General features: G+C 36.9%; 1 protein-coding gene across 1 annotated transcript in view; it reads left to right on the plus strand.

The window, feature by feature from the left end:
• Positions 1-21,944, plus strand: part of pepd (peptidase D) — a 129,099-nt gene extending 107,155 nt beyond the window's left edge. The window contains exons 13-15 of the mRNA XM_034904669.2: positions 14,353-14,537; positions 18,662-18,853; positions 21,377-21,944. Coding sequence (XP_034760560.2) covers positions 14,353-14,537; positions 18,662-18,853; positions 21,377-21,526 — 527 coding nt within the window. The 3' untranslated portion in view covers positions 21,527-21,944. The remainder of the gene's footprint in view (positions 1-14,352; positions 14,538-18,661; positions 18,854-21,376) is intronic.
• Positions 21,945-24,918: the final 2,974 nt, after the last annotated feature.

The following is a 24,918-nucleotide window of genomic DNA, read 5'->3' on the forward strand; positions in this document are numbered from 1 at the left end:
ACCTCTCCACCAGTTTATAGGAGAGCTCCCTGGATACAGCCTCAGTTGGCCAGACTGGCAGACATTTGCACTCATTCTTAATGTGTTTCAGTGTCTGACCTGGCTGAAATGCTTATCGTTCGAAACAGACCCGATTGGCATTAGACTCAGACATAGCTGGAGAGCCAGGGGGGTGTGATGTTGCCTCTCTTTAGAGATGGTTGCCAGAGAATCACAAATCAGTTTTGTTTTTTTTCTTTTACAAACATTTGTTTTCCCATTTGTTGAAATTGTTGGCCTGCTTTTTTTTTTTTTTGTAATTGTTGCAGGAATAGAGTGATTTAGAGGAAAGGATTCTTTGGCTCGTATTTTTCAAGCATGAATGTGTCAGTGTTATCTCTTATGTAGACTGGGGCTCCCATATTTCCTGTAGATAGAGCTCTCTTAACCTTGTCCCTCAGTGAAGCTGCTACAGCACGCAAACACTCTCCCTGTAGTACACAGCTGTGCACAGCTGCACTGAACAGTTGTCAAGGGTCGTTCTTGGGGAGCCTGCTTCGTAGTGCCATGGATCAATAGTTTAATACAATAATTTCTTGAAATGTGGCACAAATGACCATGTTCAAATTTGCATGTAGTTGCAAAGGTCATTTACATACATTGGTATTCCAAAAAGTATTACAAACATGACGGTTATAAATTCCAATTCGATTACTGTATGAGATTAATGTAGAGACGCAGACCAACAGGATGCCCTCATATGCACCCAGGATCTGATACTTTTAACAGTTTGTGTTTAAGAATGTCATTTTCAAGTTTCTTCATGATTGGATATGAGGGTCATTAGACATACATTAAAATTTAAGTGTGACATACAGACAGACAGACAAACTAGGAAGTACATTTGGACTTACAGCATATACCCCAAGATTTCATCACAATCAGACAAGCAATTCTATAGCTATATGCAAAACTGGAAAATCACTTGAGACAGACAGACAAATAGTCTCCACACACCCTATATTGCTTATTCTGAAGAATCTTCGTTACATGACAATTGGACAAGTGGTTCTGTAGTGTCAGGTGTGACATACGTACCTAAACCCACTTCCACTGCATCCTTGGCGGAGGAATAATAACTCTTAAACTCAATGAAGCCTCTCTAACATGTAATTTAATCTGAAATGTATTTATTGATGGCTGAAATACCATTGAGTGTTTCTCTCCTATGTTCCTTACAGTCATTTGGTGAGTATAAGGTTTAATATACTGAGACATTCATATACAGACGTGCTCAAATTTGTTGGTACCCCTCCACAAAAAACAAAGAATGCACAATTTTCTCTGAAATAACTTGAAACTGACAAAAGTAATTGGCATCCACCATTGTTTATTCCATATTTAATGGAAATCAGACTTTGCTTTTGATTTTTTATTCAACATAATATTGTAAATAAGAAAACAAATGAAAATGGTATGGACAAAAATGATGGGACCGCTAACCTAATATTTTGTTGCACAACCTTTAGAGACAATCACTGCAATCAAACGTTTTCTGTAGCTCTCAATGAGACTTCTGCACCTGTTAACAGGTAGTTTGGCCCACTCTTCCTGAGCAAACTGCTCCAGCTGTCTCAGGTTTGATGGGTGCCTTCTCCAGACTGCAAGTTTCAGCACTTTCCATAGATGTTCGATAGGATTCAGATCAGGACTCATAGAAGGCCACTTCAGAATAGTCCAATGTTTTGTTCTTATCCATTCTTGGGTGCTTTTAGCTGTGTGTTTTGGGTCATTATCCTGTTGGAGGACCCATGACCTGCGACTGAGACAGAGCTTTCTGACACTGGGCAGTACGTTTCGCTCCAGAATGCCTTGATAGTCTTGAGATTTCATTGTGCCCTGCACAGATTCAAGGCACCCTGTGCCAGGCGCAGCGAAGCAGCCCCAAAACATAACCGAGCCTCCTCCATGTTTCACTGTAGGTATGGTGTTCTTTTCTTTGAAAGCTTCATTTTTTCATCCGTGAACATAGAGCTGATGTGACTTGCCAAAAAGCTCCAGTTTTGACTCATCTGTCCAAAGGACATTCTCTCAGAAGGATTGTGGCTTGTCAATATGCATTTTAGCAAATTCTAGTCTGGCTTTTTTATGTTTTTCTTTCAAAAGTGGAGTCCTCCTGGGTCTTCTTCCATGGAGCCCACTTTCGCTCAAAAAGCGACGGATGGTGCAATCAGAAACTGACGTACCTTCACCTTGGAGTTCAGCTTGTATCTCTTTGGCAGTTATCCTTGGTTCTTTTTCTACCATTTGCACTATCCTTCTGTTCAATCTGGGGTCGATTTTCCTCTTGCGGCCGCGCCCAGGGAGGTTGGCTACAGTTCCATGGACCTTAAACTTCTTAATAATATTTGCAACTGTTGTCACAGGTACATCAAGCTGCTTGGAGATGGTCTTGTAGCCTTTACCTTTACCATGCTTGTCTATTATTTTCTTTCTGATCTCCTCAGACAACTCTCTCTTTTGCTTTCTCTTGTCCATGTTCAGTGTGGTGCACACAATGACACCAAACAGCACAGTGACTACTTTTCTCCATTTAAATAGGCTGAATAACTGATTACAAGATTGGAGACATGTGTGATACTAATTAAAGAAACTAATTAGTTTGAAATATCACTATAATCCAATTATTTATTATCTTTTCTAAGGGGTACCAACAAATGTGTCCAGGCCATTTTAGAATATCTTTGTAGAATAAGCAATAATTCATCTCTTTTCACAGTTTCTTTGCTTTATTCTATGACATACCAAAGGCATGCAAGTATACATGATAAAATAGCTTTTAATTTCATCACTTTTCAGGAGGAATGAAGCATTATTTCAATGAGCTGTAAGGGTACCAACAAATTTGAGCACGTCTGTATGTTTTCAGTTCGTGAAAAATGAAAGCATTTCAGAAGTCTATAGAACACATTGCTGATTTTTAAATTAAAAGTTATTCAGATTTCCAAAGCTGCATCTCCTGGGGAGATGGAAAGTAATTCTGGTTGCAAAATACGGTAGCTAACTCCAAAAATCTATCCTGGCTGTCAGTCCCTGAGTTGTACAGTATTAATACATCCATATTTATTTTCATTTCGACTCAGGCGAAGACAGTTAGCTGCCATTGTACTCTAAATTCACTTCCTTTTGCTTACCTAATTGTGGCCACCTGGCTTTAAAATCCATGTAACTGAAGTGTGCTGCTTGTCATCATAGCTTTTGGTTAAATGGCATTTTTTGTTATATGTTTCCCTTAAGATTCCCTTATGGCAAAACAATAATAAAAACAAGTTTTGTTGTACTATGCTAAAGTTGTGACAATACCTTTTTTTATTCACATCTTTTTTTATTGTACTATAAATATGTTTTACAAAGTAGTGACCCCTTTCACTGTTGATGCAATTTTGCTGGACTTTTCCTAAAACATAATTTGCCTGGTAAAGGATTTATGATTCTTATCGTCAAACGAGGTGTTAACAATGGTGGTGTTTACATGCACAAGTCATGACAGTTTTCCTCACGACCTCAATTCATAGTCATTTCGAGGAGGGGATGTTTAAATGTCCGTGTCTGCTTACTAAGTAGGAAATGAATGACTCTGAATATCATGAGGAGCGCTTCATGCGTTGCCATGAAGATAATAACATGTAACAAGAGAAATGAATTCACGTGTTGTCGCGCACATTTGCCGCGCATTAGCTACTTGTTTGTCTGGTTACCTTTCCAACACACACACACACGCACACACAAAATTATATAAAATATAATTTCTACAGGTTTTCCTACTTAGAATTTGCATTTACGGAACATCTAAAAGTTACATTTCATTAATACTAGAACCACCTTTTACAATACATGTTTTTATTTTGAATATAACCTACAATTGTAGGTTGTAGGTATGAGTATAACTGCGGGGGGGGTCTATGTTTTGTACGGCCTTTCTGCTGGAGATTACGTGAGATTAAGTCAGAAGAACTGGATCTTGACTGCTGAAATCTCATGAGCCACAAGCACGATTCCTCCTCCGGTTTACATGGGGTTTTACAGCTATTTTTATCGTGAGAAAGCGATTGACCCTTCCCTTAAAGACGTGCTGTCAAAAGGAGGCTTTTGCTGTTTCACAATGTATTCGTGTGACGTCGTCACTCAGTCATGACTGTAGAGTCACTTTTCAAATGCATGTAAACCAAGCCAATGTTAAGCCATACAAAGGCAGGAAACTCTAAATACACCTGAAAAAAATGGATGTTTCATTGCCATCATTCAGTGGCAGCTACCAATAGTATTCAAGCCAGGTACATTTAAACCTCCCTCTTTTTGAAGTTTGTGCAGTACTTTGAGTTTTCTTCCCCAAACTTTTTCAGCTTTACCTTCTTGGGTTGTCTAACTGCCTCCCTGCTTATCTCAGCCCTTGCACCCCCGAAAGGTAAGAGTGTGCACCAAAACCAAACAAGTCAAAAAGCTGCAATACATACTTATGTCAACTGACTTTATTCTTTACTAAACTAAATTGCTGAGTTTTCCTGACATACATTGGGTAATTCTACCTTTAAGCAAGCTTGGATACAGCGATCCAGATTTCAGTGTCCCAGATGAATGTGGTGTTGGTGGATTCTCTATACATATTACTTGGTCGAATCCCTTGGATGGGGAAAGGAAGAGAGCTGAACCACATTTTAAAATGTGAATTAGGACATGTTTGCTTATTTCATCTTTTTATTTTTCCTCTACTGACTTCTACATATCTTATTTTTATTTTTATATTAACCAGAGAGATTTCTAGTGCCTTTTGAAATATGCAGTTCCCATAAGCAGTGGGGATAGAACAGATGGATGCTTTAGAAAAAATACCCAGCATTGAACAAGGAGAACATCTTGTATTATTTGCATTAATGCTGTCTTTTTATTTTTCCCCCGTTTGGAAAATTGGAGGTCATTTTCACTGTATTGAAGCATTAAAAACTTCAAATGCAGTTTTTGCATTTGCAGTCAAACGATGCTCCCTAATGGTAATTCTCTGCTTTTTCAACAGTAACATTTTTTTTAATCAAATATATAAACCAATGTTACAGCTATATGAGAAATGTGCCAGGCCATCACTTCACCCACGCCAATCTGCTAGTGATCACATGACAAGACTTTTTGCGATGCTGCTTAGCAACCCCCTTCTTCCTTCCAAACACAGTCTGCTATGACAAGGAAAAACTCTGAATACCAAGAACCTGGTGACGATTGTTATTCTTTATAATTCTTCTAAAACTTACCAAGCTATCCACCTCCCATTTGGTCTAACTTTGTAGTCAATTAGGGTCAAGGTGACCCTCAAACTCATGAAATGTGTAGCTAGTGAACTGTGCCACCTAGATAACCCTCCTTATAGTCACAGCATAACCTCCTTCCAAATTTTGACCAAGAATTCAGTGTACTCTATGGCCTTGGGAACTTGTGACAGCTAAGTGGTAATACAGAGGTATTGTGTTTGAGAATAATATTTATATATTATATGTTTTTTCCAGCAATTAGCCTCTGTCCAAAGTCTAAGGGACATATTTTCACTGCAATGACACTATCAATACAAATTAATGTAAATTATACTGCATTTTTTTTCTTCTTCTTTTTTTAAAACAAAAACTGATATAATTCACAAATGCATGGAAAGGAAGCTATTCTACAGATATGGCACCAGCCTGTAGAATTAACTTTTTGAGAAAAGGGAGTCTGCTAAAAAATAAATAATAATGAAACTGCCTTTGCAGAACAGTACAATACAATGCATATAAAGTCTTTGCGTCCCAGCTGTTAATGTGCAGCATGTGTTATCGGGGTCTGTTTGGTTTGTGTATTGAATGTGCTGTCCTTGTGTTCTGCAGTATCTGCATGTGTGATTAAAACTGTTAAAGTCTGTGCACTCAGTGGCAATGTTTGGGGAATATGGGCCTCTGAGCTGTACCTGTAAACTTTGGGTTTTCAAGCACAACATAACCTTAGTATCTTTATTCCTGAGTCAAGGTCTATCAGTAGCATGGGTTCAGTGGGTTTGAATGCTCTTTTAAAACTCGATGACCTGACTCGTATAAAAGACAAAACCCTACTTTCTAGAAGAATGGTGAATCCATCTGCACTCATGGGGAGGGGGAGGGTTTAACAAAATATGAAATGTGCAGATGTCTGTTAAATAAGTATCAAAGCGTTATTATATCTATTGATTATAAAAGAAAACGGTGGACTTTCATCAAATGAAAATGGTCTCCTAACTGAAAAGCTTACTGAATTACTAGTCTTAAAAGGCTTTAAGATCAAACAGATTTATGCAGTATATGCGAAATGTCTCCTTTCCGAATTCTTTGCTTCATTTCAATAGAAGTTGTATTAGCCACATACCGGTATCATCTATTGAAACTAAACATAAATTAAAACAAGGCAGGATGTAATAATAATACTACACATATGCTAGAAAAATACATACAGTACAGTGGTGCTGGAATTGAAGCTGGGTCAAAAGGAAGTTGTAAATGACAGCCAGCATTTCTGTACTGTCATTGAAAAAGCTGCCAGTCCTGTTGTTCTTGATGTGGAATTCTTGCTGATATAGTGACATCACCTAGGAACTGAAAGGATAAAATGGGAGTGAAAATAATGAAAAGGTCCTAGCATATACAGCCGTATCATACTGTACAATGATTAAGTAATAGTAGTAAATGTGATTATTGTAACACACTGATAAAGAATCTGTGCCAACTTGACTTAGTAATTTGACTGACCACACTTTATATTGAGATAGATAATTATGTTATGTTGTGATTTTGAGGGTATTATTGTTGATATGCCATTTTAATAGAGGGTAGCGTATCTTACAGGATCGGATACAATAGGCTCTACTGTACATATAAATGCCTCTGCCTGGCGCTGGAGGATTGCTCGAGTGCCAGGCTGCAATCCTGCCAGTCCTTATGCATTTATACAATGATTTTGCTGAATTATGAAATATTCTGACCCAGGTTATTAAGGTAACAGTGCATAATAAAATAGGTCTGTGGAAATACTGTGTCCTTGTTATGTCATTGTTCTATCCTGGGATTCATTCAGACTTTTCAGTGGCACAGTATTAATGAATTTAAAGTAAGCATACAACTTCAGCAGTTTGGCGGTGGTTTGGGGGATAGTCACTTCAGTCTTGAAGTTTAATTGAACAGCACTTTAAGGCAGGGAAAAAACATAGGTCGCAGTGTGGCACAGTATTTTTTGATTGAATCCGCACCTTAGTGTTGTATGCAGCATCCAATATAAGCATTGTTCATGTTTTTAAGCCACCACTTTCACTACTTGAGCAGCTAAAATCTTTTAGGAAATTGTGATTCCAACCCGAACCTGTGCTCCTGAATCAAATCTTCTAGAAAAAGATGAACAAGCATTTGAGGAGATAACTGTATGTCTGCTTTGTGAAAATCTCACAAACAGGAATATTGCATAGTTGGCGACCTGAGATAATTGACCTGTTTCTGTGAACATCTGTGCTTCTCAGCAAACATGGTTTTACCTGCTTCTACTGCAGTCATAGATGCTTATCTTTCATGGTTGCCTTGTTTCACACTGGCTGGCCCACTCTCTGCATCAGCTGACCAATGACAGACGAGTAGTGCTCAGTTACTATGCTCTCTTGGCTTGTGTTCTGATTGGCTGCCTGGCCTCTCATGCTCAGTCTCTCACTTGGCAGGGCTGTGAGAATGAAACAGACACCTCATCAGCAGATTTTCCTGGGCACAGACTTTCCGAAGGACTGGTGTCCAAAGTCCAAGGACACTGCAGTGTAGCCTTCTATACTGGGGCTGTCACCATTGTGGAACCAGTTTATACACTGGTCCCTTGAACATGAATGGTGTGACCTTTCTTTACATAAAAAAAACATGTATTGGCAACTAGAGTAGATCTTTCACTAGATGGAAAAGTAGTGGAGCCTGACTTGTAACGTATTTTAAACATTTCCTCATGGACAGTTTCAGATATCATCCAGATGGACAGTGTTAACGTTAGCTTCAGTTAATGCCCTGTAGTCATCAACACAGTGCTGTAATTAATTAAAACATATCTTTAATCTGGATTTAGTGCTCATGAAATATGAGGAACAAATGCACTGGCCACAAGAGCCTCCCCTCACAGTTGTGTAATCTTGTCAGTGTACCTCAATCCTGATCAGACAGACAGGGTCAGTTGTAACAAATGGTCCAGAATTTCATGTTGGCTTTGTGATTTTGAATAATGTCCAATTGGGTGTATGTTGAGACCACCAAACTCTTTTTGCCCGACTTGTATATTTATATATTTTTGGATATCTCTGTTTGGCTTTAGGTCTACCTCTTCCTATAGTATATACACCTGAGTGCAAAGGAAGTATATACATATGGATATGCTGCAGTGAATTGCAGAGCTTTATCATTTTTTGATGAAGTTTGTATTTTAGTAACAAACTGTAAACTTGTCAGCAAGTTGTAACAGTCTGATCCATGTATTATATTTGAATACATAGATTGTCGATGTGTAACTCTGTCTGGAATGATTTCAGTACAAGGTGAAGGGCAAGTCCCTTTATCCCATTACTGTAATTTCTATACCAAAGATATCCAGAAAACAGACCATAAATCTCAAATATACGAGATTAGGACATTTCCCCATACATTGTGCTTTTGTGCTACGTGTGCATGTGTTTTTAGGTATGCTGAAGAAATGAGGTGAAGTTGGGCTTTGAATCCACCCATGGGAATGATGGCCCTTACAGAAAAAATATCTTTACATATATTGAGAAATATAATGTCATATATTGATTAATGTATTTCAATATATTGAAGGTTACAAAATGTATTCTACAATACATGCCAATATATTGTTCATTATATTGCACAATATATAAAACATTGTTTTTATATATATATATATATATATATATATATATATATATATATATATATATATATATATATATATATATATATATATATATATATATTTAATATGTTTGGTAAGTGGTTGGTAGTTATTATACAAGTGCATAAAACAACAACAAATAGGCATTTAAGAGAAGTAAAAACCTCATGACTAAAATAACAATATATTTTAAATTTATTTAGGACATTCGTTAGCACAGGTTATGGAGAGAATCGGAATCTGGGGATGCATATTTCCAATGAAAGTGATATAGTGGAGGTGTAGTAACGTCAGTATTTGTACTAGAATCTGAGGCTATATGGTGGAACCAACAGTATACATACTTAAATTTTGACATGGGGATTTACTTGATACTAATACCTCTCAATTGCTTTTTACAGCCGTAACGGGAGATGTATTTTACTAACATGTTTACTAGTTTTGAGTAGAGAATACAAAAATGTGTACTGCTTATATAAAATCGAATTGGAATGACATTCTCGCTTCTGACTATTTACGGAAACAAATCTAAACAGGACCATTGAGAACATGCACAGAAAGTGCAGCCAACTGTGGAACAAAGAGGAGTAATGAAAAACCATGACATGTCTGTGTGGAAAGCATTTGCACAAGCAAACCAAGAAACACATACACAAAGGCATGCACAAAGCAATGGGTTGTACTGTAGGTATGCCAGGTGGACACTCTCCTTACTGCCTTGCGGTTCCATGCAGACTGTGTTTAATGGTTATTGGAATACGAGGCAGTCGGGGGATCTAGAGAAGGCATGTTAAGCTTCAGCAGTCAAAGGCCACTCCCTGGTGAAAATTGTGAAATGTTTGTGTCAGAAGCTTAATTGTGCCTGTTCCAAATCATGTGCTTTCCCTTGTAGCTTGAACTCAGGACTGTAGGAGAGCAGTTAACAATTTCCTCTATGAGGTAATTAGGAATAAAGAGCTGTCCTTAGGTGAACCCATACCTGTGCTTCGATCTGCAGAAGATTACCTGGAATCAGTCCCTAGTGTATCCCAGTACTATGGTTGAAATCTGGTTGAATTTTACTCTGCTGTAAATGTATTTCTTGAAGTCCAAAAAAGTAGACAGCTTGTCTAAAACAAACTAAATCCCATAGCTGCATTTGCAATGAGTATTCATTGCAAATGCAGCTATTTGATTATATATATATATTTTTTTAAATTAGAGGTACTGTCGCCACCACTTAATACAGGCGCATTTGTGTTAACTTGGTTCACCCGCAGTAAGCGATGGACGATATAAACTCCCACACAATAGCCTGACATTCAAAATGTCCCCAGTACAATTAAAACAAACAAGCGTTTTGATGGTTGGGCGGTTCCTACAGAACAGTACCCTAATCCCAGACACTGGAAAGTAGCCACGCCAGCCCCATGCACACATACACAGAAAAAAACAAGCAAACAAAACAAAATAGATATATCCCATCTTATCGAAAGTGGGTGCTGATCAGTACCCCAAATGAGAACTAATTTTGTTAATAGTTAGTTAAACATAGGTCATCATAGCACCTCATTTCTTTTATTTTTAATTTACTTCAAATAATAATAATAATTTCAAAACCGATATAATTCTTAAAATCACCAAACGCAAACAAGCTAGCTCCACAGAGTTCTAATTAAACAAAACAAAATATTAAGTTGCAGCGTCGACCAGATGAAACAAAACAATTAATTAAGGCTGTCTTGTTTGCATTAAAGTGCTCCTCTTTCTTTGTATTTGTTCAGACTCCAGACAGGTAACTTTTTCAGTTTGTTCTTGGCTTTTGGTTTGAATTCAGTGGTCTCCACTGTGTTAGCCAACAAATGACGGACAACTATGCCTACACCCTGCGTTTTTAAAACAAGGGTGCAACGTAAACAATAAACCCTTGGAGGCATAGGCAGCCCTTAGGTTTGCCACAGCGTGTATGTGGTTAAAAATCTTTATTAAGACACACATTACACTAAGAAATGTTTTTATTAAAACCTATAAATGTAATAAAAAGTGCAAAAAAAGTAATGAAAGTGAAGAAATGCACAGTACAGGCAGGCTACATTAGTGTATATAAACAGCTGCCTGAAATGGCGGATACTGTATTATATTTTAATATACTGTCGTTGTAATATATTAGTACATCCTGTCAGCTAGGACGGAGATGTGAGTAATGGGTGCAGTCTCTTGGATAACAGATTAACGAGTCATGTGTAGGAAACCCTGATTGCACCAAAGTGGGTGCTATAAATCTTTTTTTTTCTAAGGATAACATATGCTTTCTTCCCATAGGTTTGGCACAAAGTACACATTAATACATTGGGCTTTTCAAATTAATATTATTAATATAATTTATTTAATATAATTCAAAGTGCATAACATTTCAGACTGCAAATAAAATAGGTGAAATCTGTGCTTGCCTGTAATTGTTTCAGCCATTGACATGTTCTGATTTCAGTATTGCAGGTATCTAATATCTGTGACCTTGAGCTCTCACAATGTTTGCCAAATGACGTGATCACACCAACTCGTTTCATCTCATTTAATTCCCTTAAATAGAGTTAATACCATCTTGTTTTTATCTAGATTAGCACCCCTCTCTCTCAAATGTGTTATGCACATAGTTAGAGGTGAACTTTCGTTGTTTTCTAGTAGAATTTGAGAAAGAGGCAAACGGCTCATATTCATGGAAGCAAACCAAGGCATTAGGAGCTGTACATATGTTTTAACAAACTGAATATGTGAGGGGCATACCAATATGAAATTAACAAGCGTAAGGAGACAAGCAGCCAGAAGTTCACTCCCTTTGATGAACAGTTAATTCAGGTTTCACTGTAAAAAGTCTAAAAACAGATCTCTTAAGAACAACATTAGGCATTGATAATCTATACAGCAGGGATGTGCTTTTGGTAGGTTTTTATGAACATTTAAACTCTTTGCAATGTCAGCGTTTAAACCATATCTACACACACACAAACTCTTTATATGACATTCTGATACTGACAGCTCTGGTTAGTATTTTCTAAGCAAATAAACCATAATTAAGCAAATAACATTTTAAAATTGCAAAGACTTAACTTCAAATTAAAATAAATAAATAAGTAAACACGTACACATCAAAGTATATATTGGGCAGCAGTGTGGAGTAGTGGTTAGGGCTTTGGACTTTTGACCGGAGGGTCGTGGGTTCAATCCCAGGTGGAGGACACTGCTGCTGTACCCTTGAGCAAGGTACTTTACCTAGATTGCTCCAGTAAAAACCCAACTGTATAAATGGGTAATTGTATGTAAAACATAACGTGACATCTTGTAACAATTGTAAGTCGCCCTGGATAAGGGTGTCTGCGAAGAAATAAATAATAATAATAATAATATTGAAATGTTTATATTTAGGCTTGTAATTAAAGTTGCTAGTGAAGATATAACTTTATGGTGTATATACTGTACATATTGAACACATTTACAGATAATATAATGTTTTTAAAATAGTGTGTTTCTTAAAGGTTCGTTTAACAACAACAAAACAGGAACCTATTACGGTTTTTTGTAGTTGTTTTTTTTTGTTGTTATAAGTAGCTTTGCCCCAAATTATATGGTTTTAAAAAAAAATTAAAAAGAGACGAATATCACCCACTGTACAGCGTGAAAGGGAATTTTAAAGAGCACTGTGACTGATATTAAAAAGTCTGCCTCAGAGATTTAAAAGTTTGCGGTCTTTGATAGTAGCGGTGGTACTTTTGAAATCCATTTGCTCGAGACGAGTACTTGAGCATTACAATTTCCAAATACTCAAATCAATCGCAACTCTCCTCTACATACTGTACTAGTGTACATAAACCTCTCAAACATTGCCACAAGTCCTTTTTTAAATGCTAAATTAACACACAATCAAATAATATATTAAGTACTTAATATAATGTTTGCCTTCTTGTGCAGTTAATTGTATATGGTCAAGTATTACTAAATAATGTAAAGTATTCAAATTCACGAATCCACTTTAGTGCAGTAGTTCCAATATGGAAATAAAAACTCTACTAAACATAAACGGCCGTTTGGTCCAAAAGCTTACAGAACAATTTCAAGTGAAAAAAGCCTTCCACCTATGGGAAGATTGGGGAATGGGGTCCACGAGTCTCTGGTAATCGCAACTTTTTTCTCCCTTTGAAAGTTTTGTATGAACAGCTGCAACACGGTCTTCTTTAAGTTTTTCCAGCCACGCTGTTATTGTTTTAGGGTCGGCACAGTATTTGGATAATCTTACATCGATTTCAAAACTGCTGCATTCACAATTCACACACACTGTCCTCATAGGGGATAACGTGATCACGCCCAATGTTCGGCCAAATTTATAGCAAATGTTGTTGTGGATGTTTGCTTTTTATTGCCATCAGTAACTCCATCCACAATAATTATGAATGTTTTAATTTCATACTGTGAAGCACTGAACTTGTGTTTTTGTGGTACAGCAATTTGTTTGGCATAATTATTTACATACCACGGTTTTCTCATCCGGTTCCTCAAAATACTTCCAAACGTGGCTTCCTTTGTTTAGAGATGCCACTTTAAATATAGAACAAACTCAGAAAAAAAACGCTTGGCTTTTTTGTTTAGAGATGCCATTTTAATTATAGAACCAAATAAAAAAAAAAAAACACTGGTCATTAATGTTATTTAACCCCGCCGTGGAATTGATGTCATACCACACCTACTACAGGCATAAACACACACAGTGCACCAATGAAACGCCAGATCGACTGAGAATAAAACCTGCCCCAGTGTCAATCTTTCTGTTGCACCAATTAGAAACCCCATCATTTTTATAATATCCGCCCTTACTGTGGCACTAGAGCAGTCTCATACGCGACAGATTACTGATGATAAATTGCTAAAATTAATACATAAAAAAAAATGCGTTTGGTGACATTTGTAAAGTGACCGGTTATACATCTAGCATATTATTAAACATTTTAACACTTCTTTAGAGCTTATATGTTTAAAATTTCCATCCCTACCATACAATATTTAAAAATCTCTGCTCGGGTAGTAGTGGCTAGTATTAGAAGATTTGGCAGTTAATCCGTAACTTCAAAGACTCAAAGGACAGCTGTAAAGTGCTAAAGAGACAACAACTTAAGGGAATATGCCCTGGAAGATACAGAAGATGATGAAATACACTTTAAAGAAAAGTATTGGCCTGTTCTCTGTTCAAACTGTATGCTTTTGTGCACATTTAGAAATACTAGGACACAAAGGACCTGCGTTTTTGTTTCTCCCCCCCTACTCCCCAATCAGATCTGTGTAAATATATGTGGTTGATAGTTCAGCGCACTCGTCGGGTCCCTTGTAAAGCGTTGTTTAGTTTCATTGTCGGTTTCTGATGTGGCTGCTTGTTGTTTGCACTCCAAGGGGTCGCTTGGCCGGACATGCACCGTCTGGCTGATAGAGTCCATCTGGAGGAGCTGACGAGAATTGGCATCCTGCAAGGCAGTGTGGACGACATGGTGAAGGTTCACTTGGGGGCAGTGTTCATGCCGCATGGCCTGGGACATCTTCTTGGAATCGACGTGCACGACGTTGGAGGATACCCAGAGGTCAGTGCCAGGACAGCTTTGCTAATATTGTACATTAACCCTTAGGATAGCAGCAAAGCTTCAGGTGCCAATTTGAACAGATTTGTGTTTGCTTTCCCTTTACTGCTGCTACCTGTGGAGTTCAATTACTGCATTCCTTGTAAATAGTAAAGGAAGGTTTATTCCACACTAAAAATCTGGATTTGGGACATACAGATTTTGTATGTACAACGCTATAGATTTAAAATAAATAATACTGCTGCTCCCTGGTGCTGAATCACTTTCTGTGCAGTAGGTCACGTGGTCTAATTGCAGCTAGACTACTGAAAAAATCTGCACATATCCAAATAAAATAAGCAAGCCAAAATATCTTCAGTACAACAAAAGGGGGACCAGTTATAATGCCAATAATTTGTCTTTAATAATGAATCTGCATTTGTGTTGTAAACTACAAGCCATCTTTTACAAATTGCTGCTTCGTTTGTTCTTATTTCAGTATTTCATATTACTGTACTTCCTTTATTACTGAGAGGTAGTGGGTCTGATGTTTTTATTTTTTTTTTAGACTGCATTATGGGAACAATACTTTGGATGACAAAAGTTAGCCTATTTTTAAGACCAGTGGCCATTTTTAATTCCCTTTTGTCTTTGGGTCAGAATGTTTAGCTTCTATGAAATACTGTTAATAAAGGAATGTGTTTGGAATGCAGTTCACAAATAAATGTCAAGCTGATGAATTTAAGTAATATGTTTTAGAAGGACTCCACCATTTGTTGTACTTTTTGTTGGCCCAGATCGACTTTATTCAGCTAAATAAAAGATACCAGCTGTTAATGACGGTACAAAAAAAGCATTGTCTATGGAGAGGTTTCAATGCTCCCTCTTGCAACAAAACTAAAAATAAATACAAAATAAAATATCAAACAAACATGATTATGTTGAACCTATCACTGAGATACATGCAACACAGGGCGTACTGGAACTGTTAACGACACTCTGTGAGGGGCTCTGATGTACAGCTAATCACCCTATAGAATTAGCTTCATAAAGTCGAGTGAAACCTGCTGAATAATGTTATGTTAACATATTGAATTACATACCGCTATGTAGTTTTCCATATACATAATGAAAAACTGACAACAACTGAAAAATGTGACATTTCAAAATCCAACACGACATACTTTGATGTTACATCTATATAGTTTTTTTGTTGTTTTTTTTAATCCTAACATTCTAAACGTTTGACCAAAAGTGTAGTATCTTTTTAAAAAATATACTACTACTAAAATATAATTTCAGTGTCGTGAAAGACACTATATAAACGCTGTTGTTAATGAAGACCTTTTTTATAACAAGTGAAATTGAAAGTGATTGTGTGACATTGCAGATTGAAGTTTTAAGTTACAGGCTTTTAGCAGTCTTGGGGTTAAAATACAATTGTTTCCAGGCCTGGGTAGCACTCTTTGATTAGCTATTGTCCGGTGTCCAAAATGCTACAAAACAAAAGATTTTTCAATTGGCACCATTCTATTTATATATTTCCGTATTTCACTCCTGGGTAACAATCTTTGGACGTGCGCAATTATTTCGGATGACAAATACCCAGTGCAGTCATTTTTCATGTAAATGTAGGCTCATGCTAGCCAAAAATATGAGTCTCTGTATATCGTTTTACTCCAAGAAGCAATAAAATGCTGTTTTGTGTTGTATTTTTGGAACAATGCCTAAACAAGTCTTAAAAAACAGCTATTTATTTAGTTTTTTACTAAAGAAAAATGAAATAGAATACCCAAAAGCAATATTCTTGACTTATGTAGATTTGGGCAGTTGATGGGTTAGAAATATGCTTCTGGACTGTGCATTGGTAGTGCTTCGCAGATATCTGTAGATATCAAATTAAATAACCAATTTAGTCTTCAATTAAAATGTCATACAGAATTATTTATTTTTAATTCAAAGTATTTTAAAGAATTGCATCAACTTCTTTAATGTTGTATGTGCAAAAATTGGTTTAAGGTAAGACTAATCTGTGGTTATTGTAGGGTTATACCTTAAATGTTGCCTTTAATTAGGTGAGATGGTCTAGCAGTATATAGTTAATCCTAATATGCTATAAAACAGTTGTGGAATGTTGTTTTACCGGAGGCTTTTGTTTTGTTACCTGTTGGACTAACTGGTGAAAATACCAAAGTCGTGCTGTATTTTCAGCTATAACATTGCAGCACAAAGATGAGGGAGGATTGAGATGAGTAACTGCTATCTCAAAATGTGGCAGTTTAGTTTATCTAATAGCCAGAGCTTTGTTCACACAAACTTCAAATTGTTGGCAGTCAGCAAAGATAATCTTCTAAATGAACCATGCGTGAGTGCTTTTAGTGGAAGTGACAGCTCAGTCCTGTTGGAGAGTTAGCCTTGGCTCTGGGTTTAACATCTGTAAACATTGTATTTATTTTAACATACAGTATTTAATTGCAATGGCTAAAGTCTTTACCGTATTAAACGAAGAATATGGATTGCGATCTTATGTTTAAAATGTTTAGGGAGCTAGTGGACAGAGCAGGCGAATTCACTAGTCCTTAATTCCTTTCACCTGTGGATCCGTGGGTTAAAATCCGGGCCCAAGTTAAATGAGTTTGGTGGGATCGCTGAGGTATACGTTCTCATCTATGAAATATGAAAGGACAACCTTGTTCTATAGACTTTGAAGTTGTTTATGATATTGAAAGAAGTATGTCTTCCTTCCAGAAAGTAATGCATTAACAGTATTTTTTTGGAACGATAGATAGTGCTCTGGTCCTTGGAAGGCAATGGCTTCCAAAGTACACCTCTGTGTGTTGCCTTATCTGAACCGCTTAATTGAAACTCAATGTTCTTGGCATGTAAGGTAAGGATACTCTGTCACCACTGACAGCAATGCACAAATGCGCTTTAAGAGCAAGGCTACATGAATGAAAGATTATTGAAGTTTCAAACTGTAGGCTCAATTATCAATGCCATTAGGGGATTTCTATTTGAAAAGAATAACAGTAATAAAAAGGATTAAACATGTTTTCCAGATGTGCTGCTCTACGAAATTGTTAGCCAAAACTTTTGAGGAGGTTTACTTTAAACAAATGTAGCTTGGCTTTGAGTTTGTACTTTACAAACATTTCAAAAAGGCCCGTCTTCTTTAAAAAATAAAAAAAAATAAAAAAAAATAAAAAAAAGTTTAGCTTGGTAACACTTTGCGTGACATGATTAAGAATTTAATAGCTATGCAATTATGCGTTTTAATGAAGTTTGGTTATATGATAATAAACAATAGAACTGCAATGAGAAAATGCAACCATCTGAAAATGTCTACATATCAGTTCGGTGTAGTTCATTCATTTTGTGCCCACAGGGCCAGCAAAGGTACATATCAATAGTCCAGCACTAATACAAAGAGAGACCTAAGTAGTTTACATAGCTGTCTTACATATGTTGCAGCAGGAAACTACCAATCCTAGCATATATGGAAAGTCAATTCAACATTGTAATGGCAGTCTAATAGTGGATACGCACATGCACGCCTATTGGATATCTATTGCATGCTTATTAAATGGGTTATTGCATTTGATTTAAATAATTAAACACATAATAAAGTACTTCCCTATTGATGTTAATAATGAAAGAGAAGATAAAATTGCTTCCAATGGGCTTTAAATCACTCAATGCAAAAGTGAATTGTCATTGATTGATTGACTTGATTGTTGTGAAATGAACACAATAATTAATAGACTTGTTTGGCTTTACTTATTAGCTGGCAACAAAAAAACTTGAAGGGAATTACTTGGACAATATGAGTATCTGCACACCCCTGCTTGGCACCTCCTCATATCCTGTGTAACATAAACTGGGATTTCTTTTGTTTTAGTAAGCCTGGTAAATTTGATCACAGCACAAACTGCAAAAGATATTTATACAAACCCCACACAATGTGCTGTATCCAAATATTCTGACCATATTGATAATAAAAGATATTGACCTCTGAGACTCAAGTTTCAAAATATATATGATACAAAAACAGTTTACTTCAATTAAAAATAATAATGTAAATCAATTATTAGACTTTAACAGTTTTCAGTGAATGCATGTGTTTGGAAAGCTGTGTTTTCCTGTTTCAGGGAGTCGATAGGATCGACGCACCGGGTCTGAAAAGTCTGCGGACCGCCCGTTTGCTGCAGGAGCGGATGGTGCTGACGATTGAGCCTGGCATTTACTTCATCGATCACCTCCTGGACCAGGCGCTGGCAGACCCTGCTCAGCGCTGCTTCATTAACAACGAGACTCTGCAGCGTTTCAGAGGCTTCGGAGGAGTAAGTCATCAGGGCTGAACCTCCCCTCGGGGCTGTCTGCAGACTTGCACTCACAAGTGGGAGTCAACATGTCTGCTTTTCTCTCCCCTTATTACCAGTAATAATCCATGTGATGTCTATTTTAGTGGAAAAACATTTCTGTGATCCCCCCCCACACACACACGCCGCATACACAAGTGAAAGATTATAGTTACTGTAGAACTTGAGATGAGTTTAATTTACCTGAATTAGATATTTGTGTAAATGTAGGATGTTGTGAAGTTGCATAGCTAGAATTCCTAAGTTAAGTAAATGAACACAAGCCTCACCTTAAAGAATAAGTAGCAGAGTTCCGAAAAATATAATGTTGCACCTCCCCAGGTGTTGCTGCAACTGTTTAAATAACGTACCTGTAATTTTATCTTTTCATTGTTAACATCCTGACAACTTTTTACACTTAGAACTTTAAAGTCTGTTTCAAAACTCTTTTCAAAATGGCCACTCTAGTGTACGGATTATGGCGCACATTGTCAAACAGGTAACACAGCAATAACGATCCATGATGTGGTACGGAACAGAAAAGCCAGATCATTTGTTAGGTTGTTTGTTTGTTTTTTAATCCCTCTTGCAGTGATTCAGAGGACACATCTCAAACCCCAGTGCACTAGAGCTTTGAAACAGACTTAAGTTATAAGTGTAAAAAGTTGTCAGGGTGTTAATACTGATAAATCATCTCCTGATCACTCGTTTTATCACCAAACTCCTCAACAATGCGATCCAAGTCATTATTTTATTACTGTAACATCTCAAAAAGCTCTGCAAATGTCTGTGATATTCTTTGAGCGCTGGATGCAGAAGCAGCTATCTTGTTTGTTTATGGCTGTGTTATCTCTGTGGTGCCGGGGATATGTGTATTGCTCAGATCCGCCCCTTTTTTTTCCCCTGCTTTTCTCAGCTCTTATCGGTCTCACTCGGCCATTGAATGGTTTTCCCAGCTTTTTCCGGAGAAAAAACGACTAGAGACCTGTGTTTTACATCTTTTTGATGATTGGACCGGAAAGGGAAAATTTGTAATGTCGGACCTGGTCCGACATAGGACCGCAAAGGGTTAACATTGCCTATTTTTTTATATTCAAACATAGTTTAAAAAAATGTGTAAGTGCATTTTGTCATTTCAGCTGTCTTTGGAGAAACCCACTGTGACAGGATGGCACAAGGGATGAGGCCCAGAGACAGACTGCAGTTCAAACAAAATACTTTTATTAAATAAAAAACACAAAATAAACAGGCACGAGGGCCAAACAAAAAGGTTCTTAAACACAAACAATAAACACAAAGGAAAAACTTACAGAAATAAGGCTTCCAGGCTGAGCTTTGCCTTCACTGGATTGCAAAATTAACAAAAACAGCACACAAAGAAAAAAACACCTTTGCTTCCTCAGCTACCTATTTTCTACTGAGGAGCTGAGGCCTCCTTTTATGTCAGGTGACTGGGTGTTAATTGATTGCTAATTATTCCCACTTGACACAATAAACCTGGGCAGGGAGGTGAATTTAACTCCATCCCTGCCAATATTTACAAGGGCAGAGCCCTGCTCTGCCACAACCACCCTTAGATTTTCTTTAGATAACCTATAGTATAAATATTTGTATACATAATCCAAGAAAATACCAAACATGACTCAGTTATATTTATACATTGTGTCATAACCAAAGTAATGAAATGTTCTAACATGTGGTGATAATTGTAAAATATATGGTACGTGTTAGGTAGACCGAAGCATAACAGAAGGGTTAAGGGACCGTCGCTATCTAGATCATTAAAATAGAAGCCGATACCTGGTTATTGTTAAGTGATTTCTGGCCTATAAGCTTGTTGTACTCTAGTATTATCCAAGTCCAGTTATTGTAAATACAAAAATAAGTAATATGCTTAATGCTGTTCTTTCCTGTGTTATAGTTTATAAATGAAAAAGAACAGATTAACTGATCAAGAAAAAAAATGAATACAATCTTACTCCATGCTCTATCTGTCTTGCACTATCAGCAGGGCTATTAATGTTACCGTTTACACAGACTTATCGAAGTTGTAAGAACTTTGATAAGCCAAAAACAAACCACTTTTCTTAATACAAATACATGAATCATCAGGGGATTCAATGACAAAGCATACCTCAGGTCAACTGGAACCTGATGATGTAGCTAGATTTATTTTTAGTTCTAAAAGTCAAGATCGCTCTGTAAAGTATAGTAACAGTAGTGCATGGGTGAAATCGAGACATTTTATCGCATTCATTCTAAATTACTTCAATTTAAGAATTCAATCTGGAAATGAAATGGATGCCGAAATGTGGTTGTAAGAATAAATCCAGAAATAACAATGAATGCAAACAGGATTTGAATTTGGTACAAGTTTTTAATTGATATTATGTAACTTCTAATATTCCTTCATTCATTACCATATTAGGCATTCCATGTCACTGCGTTTGTTATATTGGCAATCAAAGAGCGATACTTCCTTACCTAGTGTTTGCTGTCTTTCAGGTGCGTATCGAGGATGACATCGCTGTGACAGCCAGCGGGATGGAGTTGCTCACCTGTGTCCCGCGCACCGCAGACCAAATCGAGACCTTCATGGCCGAGGCGCACAATTCCTGCAAGGCTTTCGACCATCAGGCCAGCCAAAAGCTCTAAAACCTGAAGTGCCTTAATCAGCTGATTTCTACTGCCTTGCATTGCATAATTAACTAGATTCATTCTGCATCATGCTGGAGTAGAAAATAGAATAGAAATCCAGATTATTGGATGCATAGCCTTCTTCAAGAATGGTGATTGCTGCATACAGATTACATTGCAAAATATTACACTAATGCATCATTTTACAAATTCAGCTTAACTAAATGTCTTTGAGTACAACTGATTTGTTTTAGCCACAAGTAAAGTACAATATCGTGCAATTTATTATGTCATTTTTATTGCAGTTATTTAATAAATTGAATGTTAATTGCAACCATGTAAAATGGTGTTTACAGATGTATTGAAGAATCTTTTTTAAATCATACAATTCTTGCTGCATTTCACAGTATTGACTAATAAACTCTTTGAACAATAAGTTGATGTTTGCTTGTGTTTATGCCACCACATTTGTGTTGCGTTATTAAACCTGGTTTTAAAATTCTGATGCTCACAATCATTCTCAGTTGTGAAATAAATCCCCCATTCAGGTCTCCAAAAGTAAAAACCTCCCCCTTAAAAAGAAACAAAAATGCAAAATAGAAGTCTGATCTTTGCGATAATAGTATTTATTTCTTTAAGAATTCTGTAATATCCCCTAAGTGTGGCATTATTAAATAAAATAATACATGGTGTAGCAATAGATCTAAAATGTTCTATCACACCACACCTTACAGGATAACCTTGGTTAAATAATATGAAATGACATCATATATATATATTAAATCCCTTAACTGTACTCTATCTTCCTGCTGGAGATGTGTGCTTCTCTGTCAGAAGGAATTGTGTGGTGGTAATCTTTCGGGAAGATGTAGCCTGTTTGTTTTTTTGGTCCAACTCCTGCAAGAAAATTTGCAGGCAATATTTTAAAAGGTTACCTTATGAAGTTAAAATAACAGATTGAGGGGTGGCCCATTCCTGCAGTACACATTTGACAGGTACCACCTAACTGGACATATTTCCCATGACATTATAACTGACCTTGACAATTACCTTCACCATGTTTACCTGACCCTATTAAAAGGTATCCCCAAAAAGAACTTGCACATGTGACTTTTTAATCGTAATATACAGTATATAATTTCTAGGGGAACGTGACTCAAGGACAGTGGTTAGTTTTAATACTAAAACTGGTATCAGCAGCTCTGGTCTAGTATATTCCACTGTCTCTAAGCAGCATATGCTGTGCTGTGCACACGTCACCTCGCAGATGCTTATCAGTCTGCACTCCGTTCTCAGTCCAAAGTCCATTGCACATTTACACCGGGCTGGGAACACGCCCACAGGTTCAATGTCTGTTACTAAGGGCTTGGCAAACCCTTTGAAACCCGAGCCACGGCAGGTTCAATCATTCGCAGTGCTTTAGTGCTTCCGTAATGAACCGTAAACCAGGTGATTCTGTGGAATGTGCTGGCCCATTTATAACATTTTGTCCTACTTTTTCTTTTATTTACACAGGTTTTTTTAATTTTTTTATTGACATCCTTTATCTAAAGCATGTGTCAATGTAATATCTGTGACAAATGGTCACAATGGCAATAGTTTAAAATGACTACACAATGAGGGGTTGGGTGGCACACCTTATCCTGCCGTGCCCTTCTGAAGACCTGGGTTCCACTCAGATCAAAAGTGAAATCAGACTGGTGGTCTCGCTTAACCCCGAGTTGACATTAGTCCACATCATACACAAAACACCCACACAGGTGGTCTGTCCTTTGCTGGGATAGTTGGGTGTGCGCTTGCTTGCAGACCTCTGAGAAGGAGCGCTCATGGCACCTGTCTTGGGTATTCCTCACGATAGCCAAATTAAACAAGGGTCTGTAAGATGGGAATTTTGCCTACATCTAAAAACGAAATATTTACTATGGAAGTTGTTTCACCTTTAATGGAACTGCCATAAGGTATAGTATATTTAAAGAAACAAACTGGTTGAAGTAATGAGTATCAAATCCTATGTAGGCCCGGTTGTAGAACTTTGCTAATAAAGATAATTGTTTTAAATAGAGTGATGGTTTAATATTAATCACATATCAAAATGCTAAACGTAACATAATGAAAACTGAAAGGACAAAAAGCATACCTTAAAACAAGCAAAACTGCACAGGTGAGCCTAGATAGGATTTAATACACCTGGAAATAAACAATGGGGCAATATACCAGTTCATTTCTGAAAATATACCCTATGAAAGTTACATTTTTGTCTGTTACATGTAAGCAAAATTCCTATCTTAAAAACCCTTGTCCTAGCAAAATGACCAAAGTGTGCAATTGTTTGATAGATACAAAAAAATAAAAAAAATAATAAAATTGAATTGAAAAACATTTCTCTACACTGCCAACTTGTAGTGCCGTAAGACACAATACTGCCATTGAACAAAGTCATTTATGTGGTACTTTATAAACCAATCTTTATGTGGAAGGAAGTGGGACATATTTGTAACTGACAGTACAATTAAAATACATTTTAACACGACACAGGAAAAAGGATTTTCTTCTGCTTTATGGTAGAAAAAACAACCCACAACAGATAACTAAAATTGCAATTTGTTAGTCAGGCTTGGTGTTATATTTCCAACTGTGGGCTTTAAAGAATATTGAATATTGCATTGCAGGTGTAATACTGAAAAACAGAATCACTACAAACTACTGTGACGGACAAAGCTTTTACATTAATTCAGTAGTAAATCTTACCTTGGTCAGTTGTTGAAATCAATAAGTGTATCCATTCTGTTCCAGCATTAATTACTGGTTGCTGGAATCCTTCGAATGTCCCATAATCAGCTGACTCACAGGAGACATAGCGACTGGGAAAGAAGTCCCAGCAGCCATTGCAAGAAACCAGCAATAACTGTGTGTGATTTTTTTCAAAACTTGGTACATAGCTATAAAATATTAACAGATCCAGCTTGGCTGTAATAATAATATGGCTTTTTAGGCTGGCTTGGAAGAAAATATAATTATTGAACTATATATATATATATAAAAAAAAAAAAAATTATAAGAAGGATTAACCAGAACTCAGGAGCAAGTTAAATCTAAATGTTAGGCAACATGTGTGATCTGAGAAGCTGTGAGAAAAAGGCAGATTTTCTGTTTGTGCTATCTAATACACAGTATCAAAAAAAAAAGATTCCAGACAATTAGGGCACTGCAAAATGGGAGGGGAGATGCACTACAGATGGGTGGGTGGGAAGTGAAGTGAAGTTGCAATTTCCATCCCTCAGACAACATTTTATTTAACTAGAAGAAAGGGTGTATTTTTCTGATTCGTATTTCTTTATTGAATATTCAAGTATTAAAAGTTCCTGTGTTAAGGCCTGTGACAGGGTGACTGGGTGGTGACGTCAGGGCAG

This window comes from Acipenser ruthenus, chromosome 20 (genome assembly GCF_902713425.1).
Source record: "Acipenser ruthenus chromosome 20, fAciRut3.2 maternal haplotype, whole genome shotgun sequence".
NCBI classification, from domain to species: domain Eukaryota; kingdom Metazoa; phylum Chordata; class Actinopteri; order Acipenseriformes; family Acipenseridae; genus Acipenser; species Acipenser ruthenus.